We start from the raw sequence: 17111 nt of genomic DNA, 5'->3' as shown, positions 1-17111 counted from the left end.
TATGCTCTGTGAAGAAATTCTTTCTCTTCTATGCTCAGGAAGCCCTGCCTCCCAGCTTTAGCAAGTATTTGACATGAGTGTATATTGAACAAAATGCCACTGTTAAAAATTGGGATGATTCAAGACCAAATCCATCCCTGCCTTTGAAAAATTACTACCTGAAATGGAGACTAGAGTATTGTGTTCTCTGATCGGTGCTATGATCAGTCATGGTGACCTTAAGTGCGAGGCTGAAGTCACGTGTGGACAGCTGGCAGCCACGGCTCAACTATAGTCATGTTGTTTCCATGTGGAGTGGGGTCTCTGGCTTCTGATTTCTAATTCCCAATAGCAGACAAGCTATACCCGACTCTAGGCAGGACTGGGTTCCATTTCCAGGCTTACTGTTTCCATCTGAGAATGGCTTGTATCGACCCTGCCCTGTCGCTTTTCAACAGGGCTGTGGGCAGGAACTAGCTCTGACGCCTCAGGACAGCAACATTTTAGTGAGGTCTTAGAGACAGGGAGCAGGAGCCTGACACACAGGATCATTCTTGTTATGGTGATGGAGAGGTGCTGAGGCTGAGGGACAGAATAGAGGAAGGGGACAGAAAAGAGGCAGGGTCAGTGGGCTACACTCCAGGCAGACTATAAACAGTAACAGACAGTACAGTCCTGGCTTGTGTAAGGAGCTCCATTGATTCACAAGATTCCCTGACAGAAGGATGACGAGAAGCTGAAACAGAAAGGGCCCATTCATTCATGCAGAACACCAGTCCTCAGCCCCCATTGGCTCTCCATAATGGCCCCAGGCTGATAGCAAGGAGGGGGCTGTGGCGAGGGAGGAGGAGGTAAAAAAAAAAAAAGAAAGAAAATGATGACTGCAAGATTGTTGTGAGGCAACGTACAGCTGCACAGGCAATTGCATGCAAATGTGACTTCCCTTTTTAGCTGTAGTGAATGTCCTCAGAATCGTGTGTTTTTCTTTTTCACACCATTTCTCCTCTCTTCCGTTCCTTGTCATTTTTTGGGGGGGGGGGCTCGCTGATTCTTTGTCCCTTCCCAATTCATCTTCCATCGTCTTTTCCCAATACCATCTCTCCCGACACTCATCTCTGTTTGTCAGTTCTACACATCTCAGTTTTCCCCTCTGTTCCCTTTTACCTCTTCTTTGCTTTCCTGGTTCCAGAATCTCCCTTCTCTTCCTGGCGAGGCTTTTTCTATTTCAGCCTTAACTTTATTCTCTTGGACTCCCTTCTTCCCATTCCTCTCCTCTTCCTCAGCCTCTGCCCCTCTGTGAATGAATGGGAACAATACTTTGATGAAGGCTACTATGAGGGAGCCTGGGTGTTCATGGTTGGCCCCTCCTGTCAGTATTCCAGTCACTGACAGATGTGTAATCCTTGGAAAAGAAGTCCATTCATCCCTTCTGAGAGCACAGACGTGAGGCAGAGCAGGGGTGGGAAGCAGCCATGAGCCGGAGGAGGGGAAGGAAACTGAAGTTATAAATAGGATGAAAGAAGATGGGAGGAAAAAAAAAAAACTGGAGTATTTTTTTTCCTCCCTTTCTTTTTATTCAGCATATCTTCAAAAAAAAAAAAAAAAAAAGTGCCACAGCTGGAGAAATCATTTGTTCATGCACATCTTCATCTTCCTTCTTTAAAAAATCCCACAATAGCTTTCCAAAAGACAACCCGTCACTGAGGAGAACTGGACCACAGCCCAGAAAGAGTTCCTGCAGCTCCTTCATCTGGAGAGCTCACAAGGCAAAGGACCGACAGGGAAAGGCTCAAGGTTCTCGCCAGATCTTTCCATCAGAGGGAGCCTGAGGAAGTGGGAGCTATTACCTCTATTTGCAAACAGATTACCACCAACTGGTAGAAAGCCAGACCCCATGGAAGCAGCCTGTCATTCCAAAATGCAATGGCTGGCACGTCAGGCCATTCTAAGGATGGTTATTATTCCTACCCCAAAGCCACAAGTCTAGGCAACCCGAGCTTCTGTCTTGGAACCATAAGCTATGGGAAAAAATACTCTACTGTATTGTTAACATTTCTTTACATTTTAAGGCTAAGAACATCGAGAGTTGTGTGTTATCCATAGATTTCACAGAAACTTGTCTTCCTGGCTCTGAAGTCGAAACATTTTAACTTCTGAGAATCTGGGCAAGAAGAACAAATAAGACCATCACCCCTACTTGTATGATGTACTCCTCAGTTAAGACAGAGAAAGGCTCTTACCCACGGGACAGATCTCAAGTTGGGCCACTCCATGGTTGGCCATTCCCTCAGTCTCTGCTCCATCTTTGTCCCTACACTTCTTGTAAGCAGGACAAATTTTGGGTTGAAGGTTTGTGGGTGAGTTAGTGTCCTTATCCCTCCATTAGGAGTCCTGCCTGGCTACAGGAGGTGGACACTTCAGGCTCCATATGCCCCACAGCTGGCTAGGAGCCTCAGCTAGAGTCACCCTCATAGACTCCCTGGAGCCTACCCCATCCCAGGTCTGTGGTACATCCCAGAGGCCTGCTCCCCACACCCCTGACCTCAGAGGTGAAGGGGAGGTGGGAATGGAGGGAGGGAATGTATGAGGGGGAACTGGGAGGAGGGAGGGCTTTGATCAGGATATAAAGTGATATGAATAAATAAATTAATGTAAAAACTTAAAATAAATTTAAGAAAAAAAAAACAAAGAGAAAGGCTATGTCTATTAGGAAGAAAAGGCATCCTCACCTTGGGTTTATGGGCAAGTGTGCAGAGACACTCCAATACAAATGAGATTCAACTTCTAACACGTGGAAGTGTCATCAGTGTTGCATTTAGGGAATAAAAACCCTAAGGCTGTGACATTAAGAGTATTCAAGAATGATACAAACCTAGGCACGGCTATTTGGGTCTTCTGCTTATATAGATGAAATCTAATTTGTTCACAATTTAATGGATTAATTTTTTTCATCTCCTTACATCTCCAGTCTTGAAGTCTAATCACTGTATAAGCACATCATCTTCCCAACCTCTTTGTGTAATGGATACACAGCTGAAAAATGTGTTTACACTTTTGACTCTCTTTAACCCTTGAAGGGATGAAGGTACCATTATAAACAATAGCATAGATATTCCTTTGTCAGCAGAATATTGAGGCCAACTTGTCCCAGGACCCGAGAAGAGCTTCCTACACTGTCTGACCCACCACAGCACACTCCTGCCTGGAAGAAGCAGTGTGCTCCATGTCTCTGTTCACTTCTGCTGCGGGATAAGGTATGGACTACAAAGCAGATATTTACTTTATTTCCCCACTATTTTACAAGCCACTTACCATAAGTCAGAAGGACACTGAACAACCACAACAAAGCATTCCACTTAGTTCCCAGAAATCACTCCCAGTCTCTTCCGTTCACCTGAATAATTCCTGTGTGTGTCTCTGTGTGTGTGTATATCATATATTTATAGACACATCACATATATTTTATATATGTTATTATAATATGGTCTCAAGGACAATTGAATTTCACAGTCCCCAATTCAAGTCTTACACTTAGTATTTTCTCCAGACACTACTAAGGAAACAAAGCCTAATGGAATTCAAATGAAACAGAAGCACAGAAACGAGCCTGAAAACAGAACAACAGAACTCAGGTAACTTGGGGTTCTGGTTGGTCCTGGGGCAAGTGGGCAGACTTGCTACAAACAGGACCTCTGGGGCGTCTCACCCTAGGTCAGGAGAGGGTGGTCTTATAGCCAGCAAGTCAGGAAGGAGGAGGAGTGGGACCAGATGCTGCTGGCACAGGTAGATGGGGATGGGGAAGGGGTGTAGGAAAGAACATAGATGCCAGTGGAGAACAAAAGGAGACCCTTGATAAAGGAAAGAAGTTCCATCCTGGGAGATGGCTAATCTACACGCCTGTTTTCCCAGTTCATCAGCTATGATGGTAAAATATGGTTCTCAACAACCATCTGAAAGGGTGAAAAGTGCACAGAAAGTACAAACTGTTTACAAAATCAAGACGGAAAGCAACCCTTCTTGGGCTCATTGGTAGAGCATCACCTTCCTGTTGGATGGTAAAATAGAGCAAAGTTACTAAGACGCAGACACGGGGCTTTCCTCGAGAGAACAATAGCATATGTATCCATGTTACCCTATGGGGGTGCTATTTCAGAGAACATAGCCCTCAGCAGATTTCTCTTGGCCTTCAACTCTCTCCTCATCCGCAGCTTTTGTTTGTATTCCTACCTGAGCCGCAGTGTTCAAGCCCAGTAGGGACTTCCTGAGTGGCTGTCTCATCCCAGAGTGGGTAAAGAGGTCTTTGCTGATAATTGGACTGGAAACCGCAGGTCATTCGAGGATCTTCAAAAGTGTTGATAGGTCCCTGCCTCTGTGACCAGTGAAGAGAAAGGGGCATATATTAGAAGAAAACCCTTTATGTTTCAACCCTATTATAAATATGACTTCACATCATCTAATCCCAGCTATACAGGGACAGACTGCCAGTCAGAACCCACTGTTCATTTCCGCATACTTTGCCCTCCAACCTCGCAGGGAAGGAGAGGAATTTATTTAGACTATGACATCATTTGTCTCTATCTACACCTTTACATATCTGGGGACAGCTTTTATAACCTTCAAAAACATTTACAGTGAACAGCAGGGCAGAATATTGACCATCTCAGACTTAACAGAATCTGGGTTTTTTTTTTTTTTTTTTTTTTTGGTTTTTTTTTTTTTTTTTTTTGGTTTTTTTTTTTTTTGACAGTATTATCTCCCTCTATGAAAACATCATAAAAGAATATTCTTATAGGACAGCCCAGTGTCGTAGAATAGGTGATAAATGCCACAGGTGAAGGGGAAAAGGGCATCTACAGCGTAAAATCCACTTCATTTGTCGTTAATTGGTAGGGGTGGGATCTTCATGACATAAGTTGCTGAGGAAGAACTGTTTCCTGTGCTATTTGAAGATTTGTGCCACCTCCTTATTAGCTTTATTAGATTCACAAAATAGACGGTGTGAGAAAACCAAAAACTGCTATGTAGAAAACCACATTTCACAGCTTTAAAAAGCCTTATTCCTTGAAGACAGATGGATTCAAATTGAAACCCGGGCTCTGCCAATTTTTCATACGGGAGTTCAGGTCTTCTCCCAAATCTAAACATTTGTTTATTCTTACAGGAAATGGGAAAAATAAACGAAACTCCTAAAGTAGAAGAACTGAGGGGCTAGAGAGATAGCTCCATGGTTAAGAGCACTTCTTGCTCTTCCAAAGGACCTGAGTTCAATTCCCAATGCCCTTGTAGCCCCACATAACCATCTGTAGTTCCAGTGTCAGGGAATCCAATGCCCCTTCCTTCTGACCTCCTTGGGTACTAGGCATGCACATGGTGCACAGACATGCATTCAACTAAACACCCATACACATGAAATAAAAGTGAAAATTTAAAGATGTATAAGAAAATTACATATAAAGCAAAATTAAACGTAAAACATGTTGAACAAAGTTATGTATTTATAAAATGTATGTAACAAGTACTCTATGCAAAACTTTATAATTAGTACAAAGTAGATACTATTTTAATGCAAGAGACAGCTGGGCATGGTGCACAAGCCTGTAGCACCAGCTATTCAGGAAGCTGGAGGAGGAGAAGAGCAAGTTCAAGATCTGTCTGAGCTCCAGTAGGCTGAGGCAAAAGCATGGCAAACTCTAAGGCTGCCTGGCTTATAGCAAGTTCAAGTAACTTAAAGAGATCCTGTCCCAAAATAAAAATTTTAAGTCAAATAGAGGTTTTCTGTCAAAGGGGGTAATCTGTTTCTCTTCTTAAGAAGAAACGGTGAGCTTCATAAGGATGGCACCAACAGACATGCCAAACTGTATGTGGGAAAGTCCACAAGACTACAGCTCTATACAAAGAACTATAAGCAGCTAAGGAAAGCTGGGAGTGAGAGAGGTGGTATTCCCCAGGGAAGAGCACACAAATTAGTTACCCAGTGTCTGAAAACATGTATGCAACTAACATCATATGTGCTGAATAGGTTATAGAAAAAAAAATATATATATATATATCGTATATACATGATATATATGATATATTGTATATATATGCATGCAATATGAATATATAATTAATGAGCAAAAGGGCCATGAATCTGAAGGACAGCAACAAAGATTATGTGGGCATATGAGAGGGTTTGGAGGGAGAAAATTGAAGGGAGAAATGTTGTAATGATATTATAATCTCAAAAAACTTAGAAAGTAATGAGAGAGAGAGAGAGAGAGAGAGAGAGAGAGAGAGAGAGAGAGAGAAATAGTTCACTGAATGAAGGCACTTGCCACCAAGCCTGAGGACCTAGGGAGTAGCAGAATACTGGCCTCTGACTTCCACATACCTGCTTCGGCATGAGTATGTGGGCACCCACTACACCACACACATAAAATAAATAAATAAATAAATGTTAGAAGAAAGTAAAGGGAAGGAGGAGATGGAGGAGGAGGAGGAGGAGGAGGAGGCAACTTTGGGGCTTAGAAGATGGTTCTGTGATAAACCACTTGCTGACACATGAGACAGCAGGAGTTTGGATCCCCTAGAACCCACATAAAAAGCTGGACAGGCCATTTGTGGTCCCAGAGCCCTGGAGACAGAGACAGGAGATCCTCCTTCAAGTAGGCCAGCCAAACCAGGCAGATTGGCAAGTTCTGGTTCAGAGAGTGGAGAGTTATGGAGGAAGCTGCCCAGCACCAGTCTCTGGCTTCCACGCGCATGCATGTATCAACACAAGAGACAACATACGTGCATGCACACATCCCCTACATACACACACATACAACCAAAAAAGAAAAAAGGAAACTGTTTTTTCATATATGCTCTCTCTGTGGCTGCCCTCAATCAAGCTAGAGGGCTGTTTTTAAGAGTGAGATATGGTAGGTCTACCATCAACCACAAACATCTTCTCTGGCAGATGCTTCTGAGAAGCCCTTCACAGTTCTGTCATCTAAACACCTGCCTGTTTATTAGACATTTCACGAACCTACTCAATAGCCATTTCATAGAGCAGAAGAATGACCTTATTACTCAACAGAACCACATCAACAGCTTCCACTCATTATGAAACTGTCCCAGTTGAGGAGAAAAAAAAAAGCAGGGTAGTAGCAGGTCAAAAATCTAGGTGGTGCAGCTTCCACCTCATTGTTTAAAGGGAACCACCTAAAACAAGCTGCCCCACAGTAAGGCTCATCACCTGCACCTTCCTTTCTTGGCTGCAACAGAGATGCATCAGTTTGAGCAGTACTCCTGTCCCTGTCACAGTCTGAAGAAGAGCATCTGGCGGTTTCTCACTTGCTTATCCCCAAGTGATTGCTGAAAGAAACTGACACGCACCACACATCTGCCAGTCCCACCTGGGATGCTAGGCTAGGTACCTTGTAAGTATGCCCACTTTGAATCCCCACCACCATCCTCTAAAGCAAGCTAGCACCCTAATCTCCATTTTACAGAAGAACAAACTGACGTTTGTAGAAGGAAAGCAAATTGCCACAGGCCACTCTGCTCATAGAATAAAGGAGACAGAAATCTAACCCAGTTCCGTTTGATTTCCAGCTACTGCTTCTTCTACTTGTACAACAAGAGTCTACACGACTCAAAACCAGCTTGCTTAAAACTGTTAGAAGTGAGGCGTGATAGCACTTATTTGTACTCCTAACACTTGTGAGGCTGAGGCAGAATGACTAGTTTGAGTCTGGCCTGTATTTCAGAGTAAGACTCAGTAAAAACTAAGTCTATAACATATATGTGTTTGACAAAGATGCCAATGTGAAGTCACAGAACAAATGGACAGTACACTTAGGCCAAGTATTATGTGGGATCCTAAGAATGTAGAAGGAGGAAGATATGAGCCCTTAGGAGCTGCATAACAGTTTCTTCCTAGATTGAAACATTCTATCCTGCCAGGAACCTCCTAAAGCAGAAAGGTAAACTACTCAAAACAGCTTCAGGAAGTCCCTGAAACTGACCAGATTCACTAAGCCCCTCCTTGCCAGAGTAAGCAATATGAACTGAGAGTCCTCTCATAGGACCATAACTGAGCAGCAAAGACTCTGAGATCAGAACAACTGCCTAGAAGAAGCAGAAACCAGGCAAACAGTCTGGAAGAGGTTTAGAGGAACTGGGCCAACTGTGTCACCTGGAAGGAATACTCTCCAACCTTTTGAGCTGCCTACAGGTTTTGTAGTATGCTCCAGGTTCCCAGCTTTTGTGAACTGTCACCCATGCTGAGGTAGGCTTTGGTGATACAGATGTCTTTGGGTCATTTCTGGTCCTGTAAGTAGCCCCTCACCCATATCATATTTCTGTTAGTAAATTCAATAAGGTTCATTGTTTGAACCAAGTTAGACTTTGGTGATATCCGTATTTTTGTCTATCATGGGATGACTATCTAGGGTGATTAGATGTGTGCTTTGTTTCCCCAGGGGAAAAGTAAACGGAAGTTACATTGGGAGGGTGTGACAGTATTGAGTACCAGGGAAGAGGAAAGTTGCAGTGTTTTTGAGTCATTTAAATCCCAGGTATAGGGATTCAGGGCTGCTTCAGACATCAGCAGCTGACCATGATTTGCCCCATAATCTAGCAAACTCGTGGTTTTTCAAGCTACTGATAGTTTCTGCAATTGTGTGATGTTTGAAATTCTGGGAACTTTTCAGAGGGTCTATAAATGCAAGGACCCTGAGAGGTGGGATCAGTGGTTGTTGGTCATTCAGCAGGGTTGGTTGGGGCTTGTTAATAGTCATGTTCAAAGAAAACAAAAATTAGATTCAGGAATCTCTCTCTCCTCTATCTTCTCTTCTATCTAGTAATAGAGGTTGAAATCAGATAGATAAAGGCTGAGAAAAAGAAAAACTCACAGAGCAGCAAAGGCCAGCTACGGAAAGTAGCATGGAAGATGTTCTAGAAAAGGCAGACGAAGAGGAGAGTTAATGACTGATTGATACTGAGCATTGGTGAATGGCCAAGAAATCAAAAAGTAAAGAAGAAGATGAGCCCAAAGTTACGAAGACAGACGTAACTATGGAAGGAGGAATGAAACGAGGTTCAGACAAGTCAGAGAAAGCTGGAGACTCTCTCTGGTGGGGACAAACTGTAGAGAAAAGCACTATCTTGGGTACCCTGTAATGAATGTGATAAAAACAAATCATCAGAATAGAGGTACAAGCAAGATGTAAGACATAAACACCAGAACATGGAGGTTGTATATATGACTTATTAACCCAATACATTCTAGACAGAACCACTTGATGGTGCTAAGTAGGGTAGACTGGACATAGAAGAAGGTAAAGAGGTGGGACAGTCAGTAAGAACTCTATCAAGCTACATGGAGCCAAGGCAAGACCATAATTCTATACTACTGACCCAGATATCATTTTTATTTTTTAATTATTTAAATTAAACATTTATTTCCATAATTATGTTTACCTGATTATTATTTTTTAAATTGTATTAAGATAGTCATCACATTAATTGTGGACTTCAGGTACCTACCTCACACGAAGCCTCAATAATCTTGCCTAATCCAGCTATGAAGAAAGACTTAGATTTGAGTCATTCCAGGGGTGAGGGTGGAAACAGAGGTGTGGCGTTCTAAAGGAAGAATCAATATGATTTCCTGAATGAAGGAAGGAAAGAGAAAAAGAAATCCCAGATACCCAGAGCGCTGGCTCCTATGCAGTGAAAATGCTGAGCTCGGGAATAAGTAAGGAAGGGGAAAAACAGTGTTGCTTTGGGCTGTGTTTAGATAGAGGAATGGCAGAGCAACTCAGTAGAACAGACTCTAAGACAGGAAAGTGTGAAGAAAGAACTGCTTGCATAAAGACTCAAGTTTGAGCACAGATTCCAGGAAACTGGCAGGTAAGGCAAAGGGGAAAACCATAAAATAGGGCTCTTTCATCTTTTGTTTTTCTTGCCACTATAAGAAAATGCCCAACAGAAACATCTCAAAGGTAGAAAATTTTATTTGGCCTTGAAGTTTTACAAGGCCAAAGTCCACCATGACAGGGAAGGCTAAGTCAAGCAGCTTAGTCCGAGGCACAGTAGTACACCACGGTGACTATCGAAGCTGACCAAGAACATAGGCTGGAATAGGGATGTCCTAGTGCTATTCTTTGTCACTTCTTGTGTCATCCAAGCCCCACCTCCTGAAGGCTCTGTGACTTTCAAAACCATAACATAAGCTGGGGAACCAAGCCTCTAAAATATAAGCCTGTGGGAGACAGTTCAGATTCACAGGTCTGTGATGACAGGAGAAATAAGGGTATAAAACAAAGATGTAATAGGTAATGTTATAGAAGAAAAAAGCAGTAATCCTATACGGTTGTGGTGGTCAACAGAAGAGCTTAAACAACGAGTAGTGGTTCCTAAGTGTCCACTGAGAAAGAATGGTGACCATGTAGCCAAAGAATAATAGCCCTTGAAGACTCTGCCATATTCTATCATCCTTACTGTGAAGAAAAACTCAGTGAGCATCTCTGCAGAGAGGCATTATGGGAGAGCATCCGGGAGCCTGCTACCTAAAAGTTCTACCTACACAACTCTGGAATTCAGTAGACCAAAGACACAACTTTATCACTGCTCTGCTCTAAGGGTGGGAAGGGTGAACTAAATGTACTGGCCATCTTCTCTGGGGACCAATCCACTCTTCTTACAGTGAAAGGCCCCCTGTCTGTGCCCGTCTCTGCTCCATGCATCAGAGCTAGGTTCAGCTACTGTTCCATCTCGCCTGCAGGCAGCTGTGTCTCCAGAGCCACCATTTCCCCTCCCCTCCTAGTCTTGCTACAACCCACAGCCATTCTATTTGTTCATAGGTCCCGAGGTCCTCCAAAATTGAAAAGAAAGAATAGGGCAATATTTTTATAATACCAAATCACAAACATGTGGGGCCAGTGTATCTGTGAAAGTGTGTGAGCTGTTCTTCCAGTACCTCTCCACCTCTAGCCAAACAGCCTTCAGGTTGCAGGTGTTAGTCCATTAGCTCCCTCGTCCCTCTCTTATCCCTGGGTCCGTAGAGACACACTGCATTTCCCTCAGTTGACTACTGAAGCCCAGTGTTTAGCCTCAAGCCCTAAACATAGAAGGCGCAGTAAATACTTCAAGATGTTTTTCAATCCAGAATTACAGTAGAGTCAGCACTGGGCAGGATGAACATTGTGATTTGTCATCTAGGATAACTGCATTATGTTCTGGGAATGTCAGACACTCATAGACTCTACCAGGAACACAGAGGCCTATGAAGCAGGAAGCTTCTGTGTAAGTCCCGTTCCACCACCATAGAGCTGTATAACCTCTGGCCTGTCACTTGACCTCCCTAAGCTTTTGCTTCCGGAGGAGGATAGCTTGATGATCTGCAAGTTCCTTGCCAACTCAAACTCTCCATTTTGCTGACCTGAACACATTCCTTCTCCTGACCTTGTAACTGGCAATCTTTAGATCAACTGCCTCTTGGGACAGAAAAGCAAGTCTATTGGGCCAAAAGTTGTCAGAGTCATAATGTGTGTTCATGGCAGTGTCCCCGTCACGTATTAAGCCTTCACACTGTGTCCTTGTGCTTTCCAAAGCCACACTCAAACGGCGTTTTCCTTCCATATAACCCACTATTCAGAAGAACAAAGTGGGGCTTAGGCAGTTCCTGAGGTTGAGCAATAACTGGGCTCTCCTGTGGTGAAGATTATAAAATACTGCAATGCATAAGACATGCCACAGACTTCTAATAGATCAGGAAGTCTCTGGGTCTTACAAGATGCTGTGTAAGGCATCTTCCTTCTTCCTTTCACTGACTGCCAAACACATCAGATAGCATCCTTTGAGTAGAGCAAAAAAGAATTCTTATCAGGCTCTGTTTGGCCCCAGAAGGGTACAGGGGCATAGAGCTGATTCGTGGGCACACTTGTCCTGTTCTGTTGAAGGGTGGGAAGGGAGGCACAGCCAATGTCCTCTGAGCTCTCCTGGGGGTGCCTGGGGTGCCTGGGAAGGAGGGGGGAAAGGGGGTGGTAATATCCACCAGGAGAGGCAGGAACATACAAAATAGCAAAGTCCCAGGGGGCAATTTAATTTTAGACTCAAGGCCAGGAAATTCTTTTTAAAACAATGAGAAGTGATAGGCTTGGGCCTTGGTGAAAGGGCAAGCTTGACCCTCTAAGGGCTTCTGAGAAACAAAAAGAAACAAGACAGAGGGCTGAGGGAGAGAGATGGTGTTCTTCATGGGGAGCTGCTTTTGGTTTCCTTGCAGACCACTGGGAAGAACATAGGGCCTCCACTCATATCTGAGACCCAGACCAACAGCGTAGGCATGGTGGAGTATTAAAAAGTCCCTGAAAGTCTGAAGACATTACTGTCTTGTTGAGAAGTCCTAGGTGAGATGGATGTCATTTGTCAGTTTTGAATTCCTAGGGTCTCTGTGTTACCACTCACTCAGCCAGAAGCCCATAAACGTGTGTGGGTACTCCCATGGGATGGCAGTTTCAGGGACCCTATGGTGTGAGGCACATGGTAATGCTGACTTAGAGCCTTGGTGTAGAATCCAGTCAGGAGGACTTGCCAGCCAGGACAAATGGCAGTCAGTTTTGCAATCTGCTCAATGGTCTACACAACAGAGCTCTGGCTCATTCCTAAGTCAGGGGAAGCAAAGTTTTCATAAATAAGATGCATGAATAAAAGTTGGTTTTAAGTTTCCATATGCTACCAAACAGCTTTTTGAAAAAATGAATAGGGCACACATCTTAAATCTTAGCACTCAGCAGGCAGAGGCAGGCCAATCTTTATGAGTTTGAAGCCAGTCTAGTCTACAAAGTGAATATTAGACCCTACTTCAAAATAATAAACAACTATCTATAAACAAAATGAATACTGTAGTAAGAGCTTGCTATGATTGAATATGTTCCCTCAATCTTTTGTCGTTGTTGTTGATGATAACAGTGGTGTTGTTGTTTCCAAGACAGGGTTTCACAGTCTAGCCATGGCGGTCCTGGAACTCTCTCTATAGACCAGGCTGGCCTTGAATTCACAGAGATTCACCTTCCTCTGCCTCCTGAGTGCTGGGATTAAAGGCATATGCCGCCATTTCCCCAAGCCTGTTTTTGAAATTTATTCACGAATATGATAACATAAGAGGTAGAAGGTGAGAAAGTCAGAGGGCGGCACCTCACAGATTATCTAAGACCCCTTATAAGATAGCTTGAGAAAGTAGGCTCAGTCCTTCCCACCCTTTACCCCTGTTAGATCAGAGTATTCTAGAAGACCATGTGGCACCATCCTGGATGGAAAGACTGAGACCTCACGAGACCCAGAACCTATCAAGGTCTTGATCTTGAATCGTCTTAGCTTTCAGAACTATGGCAATAACTTTATATTTATAAGTTTCCTACTCTCATAAACTTAGCGATAGCAACAAAAACAGATTTAAAAAGAGATTAGGGTCACATTCTATGCTTTGCTGGTATTATGAAGTTGGGGCCTTTGTGCTCTGATGTTGTAACATTCAACTTGTAGCCCGACTCTGAAATTATCTAGTTTGTACTAGCTGACCCTAATAGCTCAGAAATATCAAGCTACCTAAGATGGTAGAAAGATAGATGTTAGAAAGACAGACATATGGGCAGATGGACAGGTGGACAGACACATAGGCAGATAGATGATAGACAGATACATAGATAAACATACATATACACATGTAATTACTCTATTACACTTCCATAATTTCGTAAGTATAGAGCGACCATCACACCAAAGCAACAAGACAAAAAGAATATCATTTCTGATCTCTACTGAGATTCTGAATTTCTTTTGAGTGGTCCCACTTTTCTAAACAAAGCATTAACTACAACTCCACATGATTCCCACAGAGCCTGGGTAGTATCTATTATGACTTCACAGTAGCAAGCATGGTGGCCCAACACACAGCACAGGAATAGCACATGATGGGCTCCATGAACACACCCAGGAGCTGGAATCCTGAAGCATGAATGGTAGACATGAAGAGGCTATCATTAGCCAAGGCTTAGAAGAGAGTTGCTGTCCAAGGAGGCCCAATTAAACCAAACTACTCTAGATAAGAGAACCAGGTCTGGTTACACAATAGAGCTGCAAACCACCAGCCCGTGACAAGAGAAATTTGATCTGGTAGCAAGAGGGCCCTTTCTCATTCAAGGGAGCATGAAGCAAGGAGATTTCCTAACAAGAATGTCATCACCTGAACCCCATCTTGTTTAATAGCACCCCTGTAGAGGCAAGTGGAAAATCTCCTCTTCTCCAACCCCCATAACAAGTATCTTCTTAACACAATTTAAGAACCCAAAATAGAGAGGAAAGACGTAGTGAGTGGCAGGACAATGGAATTAACCAGGTTCATCTTCATGAAGGCATTGGACAAGAGTGTCCCATAGAAACAGCACTACGATCTTCACGGTAGGTTATATTGTCCTGTTTTGTAGGCAGAAATGCCATGGTTCAGAGCACTGATGGTTTGCTAAGTTTTGCCGCTTAAGGAATAACAGAGCAGGTTTTTCTGCCTCTAACACTTATGTGCTTTTCACAGTGGTGTTCCACAACTTGTGGTTATCATTTGAATTACTCCCTAAAACCCAAGTAAGAATTTAATCACTGTTATGATAAGCCACAGAGTGGAACCATTGGTGTTGACTGCGAACAAAGACTCTGCTGCTCTCCTGATGATTGTAAAAGTTAAGTTCCTGATGAGAAGAACTAAGCTCCTTCTCAAACCACACATCCTAAGCTTGTAGATGGAATGTTATCGTGCACCATGTAAAGATCAGCTGTGAATTATTCAAATGCCGGTTTCTGGGCCCCAGTATCTAGTTGCAATCCTTATTCTGAGGATCTGATGTTTCACTGTTGTGTGCATTGCTTTCCCAATTATTTCCTGACTGGTCAATAAAGAGGCTGATCAGCCAATGACTAAGCAGGGTAAAGAACAGGACTGGACTTCCTCCCAGCCACGGGAGGGAGAAAAGAGAGAGGGGAAGTGGGGACTAGCCACTGGTAAGGAGTCTGGAAGACAAGACAAGAAAGCACTTGGACCCCCAGAGAATCAGATCAGGGCTAAAATGCAAGTAACACTGGAATTTTGACTGATAAGTAGCCTGGAAATCTTGGAAGACTAAAATACTACTCAGTTGTTGTCCCTTAAAGCTTGTTACATAAATATAATAGTCCAGTCTCAATTATTTGGGAGCTAGCTGGGCTAAAAGAAAAACTACAACAAACATTGATAAATTGCCACTAACATAAGATGACTCCACACTCTTCAGAACACAGCAAGAAGGCCTTCACTAGATATAGCCCTGGAGTTTTAGGCTTACCCGACTCTAGAATGGAGCCTTAAAAAATGTTGTGTTGTTGTTGTTGTTTTGTTTTGTTTATTTGCTTATTTGTTTATAAATTACACAATCTCAAAAGTTTTGTTTTAGCAGCAAAAGAAAAAAAAAAAAAACCAGAATATAATCCAGGTGCATCCCAAAGCTATCTGGCCTGGGAGCACAAGCCTCAGCTTAATGGACTGGAGGAAGGTAGTTTCTCCTTCTGCTACCTAGAGTATATGAAGACAGAAACAAATTTTATATATACATATATACAAATACATACACATCATATACATATACACATACACACACATATACACATATACATGGTCTGTTAGTCAATCAATCATAACAGAAGGGAAAAATATAATAGACAAAAAAGGCCAGGCTGGGTGGCAGAGACATGTAATTCTAGGTATTTAATAGAGTGAGGCTGAGGATCACAAGGTCAAAACTAGTATGGAGAGATTAAGGGGACCCTGTCTCGGGTTTTTTTAGAAAGTATAGAGATGGCTGGAGGTTTATTGCTCAGAAGTAGAACTCTTGCCTGGCTAGCATGCTTGAGGCTCAATTATCAGCACTCTATAAGAGAATGAAAAAGGAAGGGGAGAGGAGGGGAGATACAAAAGAAGATTTGCTAGATCTTGGAGAGACTGACAGAATTCAAAATTCATCTCAATACCTCTGAGACAGAGACTGGAGAGATGGATGGTTTAGCAGTTAAGAGCACACACGGCTCCTGCAGAAGACGTGGTTTCAGTTCCCATCACCCCCAGTCAAATGACTCACATCTTCCTATGACTTCACCTCTAGAGGATTCAATAAAGCTACATGCAAACACACACCAATGCACGCGCGTGCGTGCGTGTGAGTGCGCACACACAGACACAGACACACACACCCACCATCTTTGAAACAAAGAAACAAAACTCAGAGAGAGAGAGAGAGAGAGAGAGAGAGAGAGAGAGAGAGAGAGAGAGAAAGCGCATGTGTGAGGATTGCCATGTGGGACTTATTTTGCAAAGTAGCTGAACTTGATGGCTGGGATGCTACTCCTCTTTGGCGCCACCGATTTAACATTCAGCCAATGGGGCAGGCACACAAGTCCCATTAGCACAGTCTAGGACTATGTGACTGATGCTTGAGCCAGCCACTGGCTGACAGCCTCTCTCGGGTCCCTCTTAAGCTAACATGCAGTATGTACCCAGACACATTTCCTTCTCCCAGACCCTTCAGTGATCACCTGTATGAAGTAGCCCTGATTTTATATTGCTTTACTCTGTGTAACACAGTAACCTTCAGACAAAGGCAAGACTGTTTTTAAATCTCAGAAATATTTTAAAGTATGTGTGATATGTGTGGCAGCCTGAAGGAAGTCAGAGAACAACTTTATGGAGTCAGATTTTCTTCCACCTTTACATGGGATCTGAAAGCCTAACTCCGGTCATCAGGCTTTTGAAGCAAGTGTTTCTACCCACGGAGCCATCTCCTGTAGAGAGAATATCTTGTGTACTGAATGGATGCATCAACTGTCAGTTAAAAAAACCTATGGCCTATAGGAAAGGGTAGGATAGAAGGTGGGACATCTGAGTGGCAGAAAGGATTCTGGGATGGTGACAGCATGAGAGATTCACCAGGGAAGATGCAATGATGCGATCAGATAGACATCTGAGCACAGGTAACCATCCACGTGGCAGAATGTAGATTCATATAAATGGGTTGTTTTAAGTTATTAGCAAGTCAGAAAACAAGACTAGCTATATGGCCTGGGTATTTGTAAATATATTT

The 17111-nt window shown here is 43.1% G+C and overlaps 1 protein-coding gene across 1 annotated transcript in view; it reads right to left on the bottom strand.

Moving 5' to 3' along the window:
- The window catches only part of Ets1 (ETS proto-oncogene 1, transcription factor), a 119083-nt gene that overhangs the window by 86957 nt on the left and 15015 nt on the right, over window positions 1–17111 (bottom strand). The window contains exon 3 of the mRNA XM_076924601.1: window positions 4207–4348. Coding sequence (XP_076780716.1) covers window positions 4207–4348 — 142 coding nt within the window. The remainder of the gene's footprint in view (window positions 1–4206; window positions 4349–17111) is intronic.

This window comes from Arvicanthis niloticus, chromosome 26, assembly GCF_011762505.2.
Source record: "Arvicanthis niloticus isolate mArvNil1 chromosome 26, mArvNil1.pat.X, whole genome shotgun sequence".
Taxonomy (NCBI): Eukaryota; Metazoa; Chordata; class Mammalia; order Rodentia; family Muridae; genus Arvicanthis; species Arvicanthis niloticus.
Note: the sequence above shows the minus strand (reverse complement) of the source record. Positions and strands in the feature narration are given on the sequence as shown.